The sequence below is a fragment of the Benincasa hispida genome, chromosome 8, assembly GCF_009727055.1.
Source record: "Benincasa hispida cultivar B227 chromosome 8, ASM972705v1, whole genome shotgun sequence".
In the NCBI taxonomy this organism is placed as follows: Eukaryota; Viridiplantae; Streptophyta; class Magnoliopsida; order Cucurbitales; family Cucurbitaceae; genus Benincasa; species Benincasa hispida.
The window spans coordinates 60,200,200-60,211,541 of NC_052356.1; the positions used below are offsets into that span (position 1 = coordinate 60,200,200).

An 11,342-nucleotide genomic window follows, 5' to 3' on the forward strand; every position below is an offset into this window, starting at 1 on the left:
ATTAGAGGTTCGTGTGCTACTGACTCTACAAAATGAAGGAGTGCCGAACGGAAAACCGCCAGGCTTCTAAGAATTCCAACCCCTTAGTTCTTCAAAAGAGTTCATCCTAATAACCGACTTATTTTTTATGTTCCGCCTCTGAGTGTTTGGGTGAATTGTGTTTTGCCATACTCATGGCCTATACCGAAACTCAAGTATTACTCTTGTGCCCAAAATGTTTCTTTGTGGGGTAATCCACTTCTTCAGCGTGGGTACATGTGTTATCATCCCCTCTTCTAGAAAATACTTTGTCTCAATGGATGTGATGTTCTTCAAAGATCATCCATTCTTTCCTAATCGTTCTCTTCAGGGGGAGAATACTAGTGAAGAAACCAATTGGGGTCCGAGTCTATCCATCCCGAGCCCATTCTTGACATCAGTACCAATGAATCCATTCTACCAACCAAACAAGTCCCATGGATCACATACTATAGGAGGAATCTCAGAAAGGAAATGACGCCGCCTGTTACTTCTCCGGCTCCAGTCCATGAGTCAGAATAAGGATCAATTCCAGGTATTAGTACTCCTATCCCTGATGATGGTAACAAATGTGATAAAACTGATGCTTGTGTTGAAAATGATAAGAGTAAAGACAGGGAAGAAAATGACAGCAAGTATGATTGCATCAGAAACAAAGTGACCGAGGCAGGAAATGATGATTGTGAGACACTTGTTCCAGCAAAGAATAGTGTTGAACCTGGAAAAGAAATGTTACCTATTCCAGCTGAAAACACCGTTGAAAGTGGAAAAGAAATGACAGAGCATGAGACTATGAGCAGGAGGTTAAATGCAGTATGAAGTCCGAGGAGAATAAAGACCGTGATGCTTCTCTTGACTTTCCGATTGCCCTGAGGAAAGGTACCAGGTCGTGTATGAAATATCCACTGTTGAGTTACTTGTCTTATAGCAACTTGTCTCCTAGGTTCAAGGCCCTCACTACGAGCTTAGACATAGTGGTGATACCGAACAGTATATACACAGCAATGGAGATTCCTGAATGGAAAGCCGCTGTCACGGAAGAAATGGGGGCGCTTGAGAAAAATCATATATGGGACCAAGTTATTCTTCCAAATGGACACAAAGCAGTTGGATGTAAATGGGTGCTCACAGTAAATTATAGATCCGATGGAACAATTGATAGATACAGGGCCAGATGGTTACTAGAGGTTTTACTTAGACTTTCAGGGTTGATTGTTCCAAGACTTTCTCACCAGTAGCAAAGCTGAATACAGTACGGGTTCTGCTTTCAGTTGCAGTGAACAAAGACTAGCCCTTTCACCAGTTTAATGTGAAGAATGTCTTTCTCAACAGAGAGTTAGAGGAAGAAGTCTACATAAGTCCTCCCCCAAAATTCGAGAAACGATTTAACCACCGTGTATGCAGACTAAAAAAGTCCTTGTATGGGTTAAAACAGTCCCCGAGAGCCTGATTTGGCAGATTCACTACCTTTGTAAAGTCACAAGGGTATAGTCAGGGACATTCAGATCACACTCTCTTCACTAAGAGGTCAGTATCCGGGAAGATTGCAGTTTTGATTATATATGTTTATGATATTGTCATTTCAAATGATGATGCTTCCAAAATTGACCGATTAAAGACGAAAATGGCTGAGGAATTTGAAATCAAGGACCTTGGAAAACTAAGGTACTTCCTTGGAATGGAGGTAGCTCGATCAAGAGAAGGAATTTTGGTTTCTCAACGGAAATATACTCTGGACTTACTTAAGGAGACAAGTATAACAGGCTGCAAACCAGTTAATACCTCTATAGAAGTAAATGTGAAATTAAGTAATATGAGTGAAGGTGTTCCAGTTAATAAAGAGAGATATCAGCAGCTTGTAGGAAAGTTAATCTATCTCTCTCATACTAGACCAGACATTTTATATGCAGTGAGTGTGGTGAGTCAGTTTATGTAGTCTCCCTACGAAGAACATATGAGGGCAATGAAGCGCATCCTGAGGTATCTAAAAGCTTCTTTAGGGAGAGGCTTAATGTTCAGAAAAACTGATAGACGATGCATCGAGGCATATATAGATACAGATTAGGCAGGTTCTGTGGTAGATAGGAAGTCGACTTCAGGATATTGTACCTTCGTGTGGTGTAACCTTGTCACATGGAGAAGTAAGAAACAAAGGGTTATTACCAGAAGTAGTGCCGAAGCTGAGTACAGGGCCATGAGTCTGGGAATATGTGAAGAAATTTGGCTTGAAAAAGTGTTAAGTGATCTTTATTAAGGTCACACCGGTCCAGTAAAACTCTATTGTGACAATAAAGTCGCAATAAGCATAGCAAATAACCCAGTTCAGCATGACAAAACAAAGCATGTGGAGATTGATCGACATTTTATCAAGGAGAGGCTTGACAGTGGCAACATTTGTGTCTCCTATGTTCCTTCCAACCAACAGATTGCAGATGTCCTAACAAAGGGACTGCCTAGACAGTTGTTTGACTAGTGTGTTAGCAAGTTGGGTCTTATAGACATCTACGCCTCAACTTGAGGGGGAATGTTGAAATTAGGGTTTTTTTTACTTTAGGGGCATTTCTGTCCTTTTCTTTGTACCCTAGGGTTTCCTTTTTTTCTATTTAAGCTGGCAGTCACTGTGTATTCTGTGTATCAGTCTTCTAATAAGAATTCTTTATCCATGGTTTTTTCTCCCTGATTAGGGTTTTCCATGTAAACTTTGTGTGTGCTATTTTCTATCTCTACTCTGTTTTTTTCATCCGTTATTTTATGTTTACTCAATTTATTATCATGTTTCTTAAGTTATGCTTTTACTTGTGTAATGTTCATATCACATTGTATTGAATTTTAATTTTAATTTATCTAAGTTTTTAAAATCTTTTCTAAAACTCTTTTTAAGTCATCTAAATTTTTTCTTTAAATTACATTCTTGGGGTGTTTTTGAACATTTAAAAATTGATATATTATTTCAAAAGGTTTTCTAATAATTTGTTTTCTTTAAGACCACACTTTTTCCTAAAAAATTCCTAGGATGGAATCTAGGAAATTTGGGAGTCTAATTTCCTAGAATTCTTAGGGTGAAGGATCACATCTTTTGGAGTTCAATGTTTGATCCTAAGAAAATGTTGGGTTGTATGTCCTGAAACTCGTGATTTGTAAACATTAAACATATCATATTTTATAATAAAAATGTTATTGGGGGGTTTTTTCAATAAAATTGTTTTAAATATATGAATTGCACCTTTTAAACTAAATCGAATAAATTAAGAATCCCTAGCTATAGCATGAATACTTGGACTTTATGTAGAGACACAAAAATGGATCAAGTTCGAGTAGTAGCCAAAACGGTCTATAATATAAGAATAAGGCTTGGTACCTTATCTTGGGGATACTACACATGCGACCCACTTTGTAATTATTACAATAGTTGTAAAAAGTTACAAATGATGTGATCTTGAATCGTTATGTGGAGACATGCGAGTGGAAGCATCCCATGCAATGAGTTTTCATAAGATCGGACCACGAAATAGTCACGTTTACTTTATAACGTCATTTACTGATAAGACTTATTATTTCAATTCAATGACCTAGGTAACTCGATCTCAATCTTGAATTAACTATGAACTCTTATTTATTCGGGGTTATCCTGTAATCTGCATAGGTGAGAGTGGCTTAATATCGCCGAGTCAATAAGCCTACCATTTTAGGGTAAGACTGGGTAGATAGTTGAGGACATAATCTTGCAAGAAAAAATTCACTCCTACCTGCTTCTAGGGTTAGTAGATAGGTTGTTCTCTTAAGTGTTGAATCTAGGTCTTGAACAAGAGACCCAACCTCTCTAAGGATTGAGAGGGATTCGGTTTGTTAATTGGACCACAAACCAATTGTTTATTAGATGATCAGTGGGACTTAAGGAGCAAGATGCATTTATAGGGATAAAATGGTAATTTTGTCCCAACTGTAATTATGAACAACATGTGATGGGTCAACTTACTAATCATAGTTAAATCAAATAGATAGAAAGATATATACCGTGAGGAGAGTGCAACTACTGGCTTTAGTGGAGTGTTCCAGTATTTAACAAATGTTGGTTAATTGGGTTATTGAGATTAGTCGATTAATCTCGGAATGTTGGAGCTCATGATCTGTAGGTCCATTAGGTCCCCCTACTAGCTCATGTCAGACTAAACCTTGGAACAATATGTTGAGAGAATTTGAAACGTTCAAATTAGGTTTAGGGAATTATTAATTATATACGATATAATTAAAAATGTTTAATTAGGAGAGTTTAAAATATTTAAATATGATTTAAATATTGTAAGCGTTAATAGAGATTCATGTCCGAGATAGGTGTTATATTAATTTAATATTGGATATTAAATTAAATTAATCAATTTAAAATGAATTTTACAAAAATCAAATTTCATTTTAATTGATTTTGTGAAATCATTAAAAAAAATGAAGAAATTTGCTTTAGTGGGTTTATCCCACTTTTTCCATTTAAGAAATACCTATTTTCCACTAAATTGGAGACGGTTTTCGTATCAATATGTCATGCATTTAAATTGTATGTTCTTCTTCTTTAAAAGGAGAAGAAAATCATATTAGAAATGTTTATGCAACTTGGAAATTTGAAGGAAAAATTGTTCTTCCTTATTTTCACACCAGAACTCTTTTACACTCTCAATTTCCCTTCAATCTCATCATAATGGGATCCCACAATTTGTTCCAAGGTCAGAGAATAACGGAGAAGACTCTTACGATAATCTACGAAGAGTTCGTGATTAGAGATTATGCAAAGAATTGGAGAATTTTTTAGTTCTACAAAGGTTATGCTCTAACCCTTAATTTTTATGTTTAAGAACATGCTTGCTTGTACTTTAAAATTAATGTAGTTAGAATGCTTAAGATTCTAATTGTTTTCTCATATTAATTTTTAACACCTGCAATTGGTATTAGAGCATGATTTAAGCACTCAATTTACATTAATTTTAGCTTGGTGAGTGTTTTTCATGAGATGAATGCAATGGTTGCTGAAATGGATATATTACAGTTTTGGCATATAGATTTACCTTAAGTTTTGTTGCAATTATTGTAATTGACTCTTTGTTTATGGGCTTAATTTGTGAAGAAGGATCTATAAATTTGCTAGAGTCCTTAGAGTTGATATTAAGTTGTAATTGGAGAAGATTTGGAGCTTGTGCAGCAGAAAGGAGAAGCTGGTTTTGCTTCTGTCAAGAGGTGTTGCGGCACTCTGGTTTTGCTTCTGTCAAGAGNTTGTACTTTAAAATTAATGTAGTTAGAATGCTTAAGATTCTAATTGTTTTCTCATGTTAATTTTTAACACCTGCAATTGGTATTAGAGCATGATTTAAGCACTCAATTTACGTTAATTTTAGCTTGGTGGGTGTTTTTCATGAGATGAATGCAATGGTTGCTGAAATGGATATATTACAGTTTTGGCATATAGATTTACCTTAAGTTTTGTTGTAATTATTGTAATTGACTCTTTGTTTATGGGCTTAATTTGTGAAGAAGGATCTATAAATTTGCTAGAGTCATTAGAGTTGATATTAAGTTGTAATTGGAGAAGATTTGGAGCTTATGCAGCAGAAAGGAGAAGCTGGTTTTGCTTCTGTCAAGAGGTGTTGCGGCACTCTTCAACAACGTCGCAGTGCTGTTCTTCAAATTTCTTTCAGAATCATGGGAGAGCCGCGACACTATTCTTCATCTAACATAGAAGCACGCGCACACGAGGATCCGGTTCGACTGAACAGGTTCAACCATTTTCGATCTGGTTCAGCCGATTTTAAGCCCCAGTGGTCAGGTTCACATTTTTGCAGCCTTGAAGGTCCAGTTCAAGCTTTTTCAGCTGGTTCGGGCCATTTCGATGGTTCGGAAGTGGTTTAGAGCAGTTTGTGGATTATTATTGTAATAATTTAGGTGTTTGCTTGATTAGGATGCCAAAACTAGTCCATTTCAATGTGTGTTTAATTAGTTATGCATTGTGAATGTATGTATTAATTAAATTAATTTGCTTGTGCATAAAGTATACAATGTAGATTTTAAATCCCACCATAGGAAAGCATGTTACATGCATTGAAAGTATGTTATAAATGTTAAAATGTATAGTATGCATGTTTAGGGTTTCATGAGATTTAGTGTAAAATGTTATATTAAATTATGGAATGTTATGTATGTTATAGATTTGTCAAAACTTTATTTGTTATAAAATGAATTAAACATTTAAAATCTATAATAAAGATAAATGCATACTTACCTAGGATTAACAAATAACAACTTGTTTTAATAATTCAAATAGGTCGTTATCTTGTAAAACTTCGATTGTAAACTCACCTGGAAAGATCTTGTCTAAGGTTGGAGGTACTTAAGTTGACGGTTTACGGAACACCTACTACCTTATAATCCATAAAGTTCATAAACTAAAAAAGATCTTTTATGGTTCAAATATTGTAATCCATAAATTTTGCAGGTTTAATACATTGTTTAGCTTTCAAATTGTTGTCTAATAAAGTATGTATTCGCCTTTTGACCCTGATCTCAAATTAATTTTAATTAATCAATGTTTTGATGATAACAAATCTAGATTAATTTACTAACAAGTTTAGTGTTTTTGAAGAGTCTATTACATAGAGCTCGGAAATGGTTCCAATGCAATTTGAATCACTCAAATCACAACTCAAACGAAAAAGTTATAACCAAAATAATTTTAACGAAAAAATACATAAAGTGTTGACCCAATTTAAAAGTTGACATGTGGAGCAATAGAGAAGTGACACATGGTGGGTTTTTAGTGTGTTAAATAGTCATATATTATTTTAAAAAACAAACAAATGCAATTAATGCACATGTTGCCGTTAGACACACACGCATACGCGTACACACAAAACTTCTATTGCTACTCTCTTTAAGCTTCAATTTTTTTTCTTCTCTTCTTGATAGAGGTTTACGTAACATGAGGATTGATTTGTTACTTGTGAGCTTAAAATTGTAAATCTACTATTTTAGAGAGTGTGACGAGTGTGATCTATAATTTTTCCAAACTTTGTAAGTATTACCCTTGATCCAAAAAAGAGTTCTTGTAACAGTTTGATCATAAACCGTGGAAAGGATCAAGTTTGTTCTTGCTCCAGAAAAAGAAAAAAAAAATTGTAGCCATTCAACTCTAAGTTGTAGAAAGAGTCAAAGGCTTCTAATAAAGTATCCAAGAGGAGCTTGGAAACTGGGGTAGGTTGGTTATGTCGAACCACTATAAAATTCACATGGTCAATATTTCTATCCTTCCCCTATTTAATTTTGTAATTAATTTTTATTGCTTGAAATTGATTAAATTTGTATTCATAAAATTAATTGCTTGTATTAATTTATTTTGATTGAAATATATTAAAAAAATGGAGTATTTGTTTTATTATTAGTATTAGTTTTTGAAGTGGTATTTGGTGTGCATAAATTTGGCGCCAAACTTTTTTCGAGGGCTTTGCCTCTCAGTCATCCGAGTCATTTGCTGCACCTTCATCTTCATCGGGGAAAAAATGCAGCCGCCGCAGCCACCGCCACCGTCTGTATCTCTTCACTCCAATTTCTTTTCCTCGCTAAAGCAGGTAAATCCCAATTTCAATTCAGTTTCCCCTCTCTCCCCTGTTTCTCTCCCTCATTTTCCTTTAATTGATTCACAACGCAGGTCGAAAAGCGCCTAAAATTAGACCATCAATCGCAACGGGACGTTCTTCATCCACCACCGTCATTTCCAGTAGAAACCAATTCTTCTTCGTCGACCGAAGATTCACTGAGCACTCCCATGTACCTTCATTTCCCCCAAACCAACACATGCTCCGCCCTACAAGAAAGCAGCGAACCGCCACTCGAATTCCTCTCAAATTCCTCCCAATCTCCACCATCCCATCCGAAATCAGAATCGAATCCTTCGAAACACATCGATCGTGGCCAAAATTGTGTTGTAGGCGACATTCAACGGCTAATTCAACTCTTAGGGTTAGGAAATTCGTGTGACGAAATGGAATTAGGAGCTAAGAATGGCTGTAATGGCTGTGAGGGTTGTGAAAGTGGGTTTTATAGTAAGATCGTTGGCCTGAAAGGCCCTAAATGTAAAAAGGAGGTGGAGAGACTAAATGGATGGATTGAGTTCTTTAGTAATGGTGGCGGTGAAGAAGAGAGATTAGAGCCTCTTAGATTGGCGTATTTGCTGTTCGGGAAATCTGTTTTTGCTTCTAACGGCGATGATGGGTGTTTGGAAGGAATGGAATTCCCTTCAACTGTAGAGGACTTCTTGCTGAATGATCCTCCTGCATAATAAGTAATAACTTCTTTATTTCATAAGCATGAGCAGTCTAATTGAAGCTTTAATTTCCCTTTGTGGGTCAATAAATGGCCACTATTAGCTCTATTCTCATATGTGCTCGTAAGAGCTGTTTGTAGTGATTTCTCTCAAACGTTTGGATGCTTTCTTGCTCATCACTGGGATTCTAATGATATCATCAGGGAGTTCCTCCTTTATCCCTCCTTTCGTGAGAAGGATCATTTTCTTTTGCTGGATTCTGGGGTCTGCCATTTTGTGAGATCTTTGAGGCAAGCAGAATAATCAAATGTTTAGAGGGTTAGAAAGGGATCTCAATGATGTTTTTTCGCTTGTTAAATTTCATATTTCCCTCTAGGTTTCGATTCGGAGGACTTTTTTAATTGTTTTTTAGGTTCTATCTCGTATAGTTGGAGCCTTCTTTTAATTGAGCTCCTTTTTTGTGGGTTTGGTTTTTTATATATCCATGTATTTTTTCATTTTTGTTAAATGAAAGTTGATGTCCATTTTTCGAATTCGGAATTTGGGTTATGTGTAAACCATGCAAATGAAGTAGAAAAACTTCTGAGAGAACCTGGTATTGATGCCTTGAAATCCATCTCTAATTCAACAGTCAGTGATGTGATGAGATCTGTTGGTTCTGATTCACTGGTTTAGTTTATGGAACTAATTTTCAATCCATTAGCTTCTATAAGTCACTTTTGGAGAAGGGTTCTTAAACTCTGGAAGATGTTTTGAAAATAGAAGAAATGTGTAAGTTAGATGGGAAGATGATTTTGGACGTACTTTTGAGGAAGAGTAAACTGATTGTGAAGAAGATTTGGTTGGATATAAAGATTTGCATACTTCGAAGTTTGAAAGACATTCTTTATTTATTTTTTTCTTTTTCTTTGGCAATGATCCATAATGTTGACACTGCATAGATTATTTGAATTATTCCTACTTTGATCATACAAAGTGAACAGATGGATTGATTCTATGTACTTGGCAGGAAAATGGGAAGGCATGGCTGAAAAATTCTGGTTTCAACCTGAAATGAAGCCATGAACAAGCTGCAACACCAGAGCTCAAGAAGAATCACTTAAATTAAGCCAATTGGCTCTCAAATGTTCAACCAAAAGCATGTTCACTGTCACTTGAAGGTCAGTACAGAAACTCGTTGCTAAACCAGAGGAACATATGGTTTTGGTTTGGCCCAAAGGTGCCTCAAAAGAGAAGAAAAAATGGTGGTGAATTGAACTGATTGGTAAGTTTAATTCAGATATATAAATGTTCCTTGTGGCCAACTTTCTAAATCCTGTCTTTGTAGGTTGGAATGTATGGAACTCATGAGATAATTCAAACCAAGTCTAATCGAATCCAACCATTTTAGTTTGGATTTTCACTGATTTGGTTTAATTTAGTTTTTTCTTTTTTTTTTCTTGTTGGTGTACATTTTTTGCTTGATTCAATTGATAATCGATATCAACACAAGCATGCTTAATGAGATGCTACATTACATAATGTTGCCTGGTAAAAAAATGAAAAATTAACAAAAATGACAGCTGTGGGATTTGAACCCACGCCCTTTCGGACCAGAGCCTAAATCTGGCGCCTTAGACCACTCGGCCAAACTGTCAAGTTTTGATTAAGATCTCTTATTATTTAAATATAACATACATTTTTATTAAAAAATAAATTATGTACTTTTTTAAGTAAGAACCAGAACCAATATCTCGACAAGATTAATTAATTTTCACCCTAAATTTTTAATTTCAACCCATTAATGTTTTAGATGAAATAGTTGTAATGTTATCTCATGTTCAATTCTCGTTACATTCACCAATTGATTCTAATAAAATGCAATGTGTAAATCTCACAAATTATTATAGATTATTTTATGTGAAAATCTTGCCTAACTTATAAAATTTCAATAACAATAATGTACAATCTATACCATATATAAATGGAGCAAAAAAAAGAGAATTTTTATCTTTTTTTTTTTGCCCTTATGTTTTTCAAAACGTCTATTCTATTCTTATACCTTTCGTTCTAAAACCACATTCTTGAAGAGACATCTCATCCATAAAAATATGCAAATTTTAACAATATAATAAAGAGTTATTACACGTTCTAAAACCACCTTTTTTTAAGACACCTTATCATAAAAAGATCTAAATCCTAACAATATAATAAAGAGTTATAAATAGAAGATTACTTGGAAAGTAAAGAAATTTATATCGTCTTCCAAATATCTCTCAAAAGAAACTTTGGTGTGGTGATGACCGTAAGAAGAAATCTTTGTCGGCATAAGCGTTTTTCAGGAGGCACATCATGTCTCCCAACAATTGAAAAAAAAAATAGTTCTTTTACCTTTATTGATACTTTTTTTCTTTTGCCAATAAATTCACATGATTAAACTTAAAATGATCATAAATAAATAGAAAATTGCTTGAAAAATTAGAAGAAATTTAGATCTGTCTTCAAAATATCTCTCAATGCTAGACTAACAATCTTCTAAAAGAAACTTTTGTGGTGTGGTGGTGATTAGTTTTTTTTTCTTTCTTTTGTTACTGTCTAACAACAAAATTCTTTTTTCTTTAGTGATATTTTTTCTTTTGTCAATAAATTTAGATGATTAAATTTAAAATGAATAATTTCTAAAATTGATCATGAATGAAAATAATTCATGTTGTTAATTAATGATATTTGTTTATTTTTTTTATTTCATTTGATTGAAAGGATTATTTATCTGTCTCACTTGCCATAGATTTAAAGGGGCAATCCACAACTTCTACAAAATAGCTTCTTCCTAAATAATTTTATATACAATTTTATGAACCTTCTTTCATAAGTTTTTGTAGGTTTCTCCTTTATGTGTCTATCAATCTCACGAAATATGTAAGTGTTTATTTGATCCTATTTACTTTTAATGTTGGATTCAATTTAAAGGCTTATTGTTTTTTTTCCTACATTACTTTACTAAAATTAGGGATACTTGCTTATTTGGTCTAGTTAATTAATTTAT

General features: G+C 34.3%; 1 protein-coding gene and 1 non-coding gene across 2 annotated transcripts; one reads left to right on the forward strand and one right to left on the reverse strand.

Annotated features, from left to right (window-relative positions):
* The first annotated feature begins 7,482 nt into the window (after nucleotides 1–7,482).
* On the forward strand, nucleotides 7,483–9,688 carry LOC120083579. Its single transcript, XM_039039400.1, has 3 exons — nucleotides 7,483–7,622; nucleotides 7,703–8,335; nucleotides 9,327–9,688. The coding sequence occupies exons 1-2, from the start codon at nucleotides 7,554–7,556 to the stop codon at nucleotides 8,330–8,332; spliced, it is 699 nt and encodes a 232-aa protein (XP_038895328.1). The 5' UTR covers nucleotides 7,483–7,553; the 3' UTR covers nucleotides 8,333–8,335; nucleotides 9,327–9,688.
* Nucleotides 9,689–9,873: 185 nt separating this feature from the next.
* TRNAL-UAG lies at nucleotides 9,874–9,953 on the reverse strand. The gene has a single exon. It is a non-coding gene; the product is annotated as a tRNA-Leu (tRNA).
* Nucleotides 9,954–11,342: the final 1,389 nt, after the last annotated feature.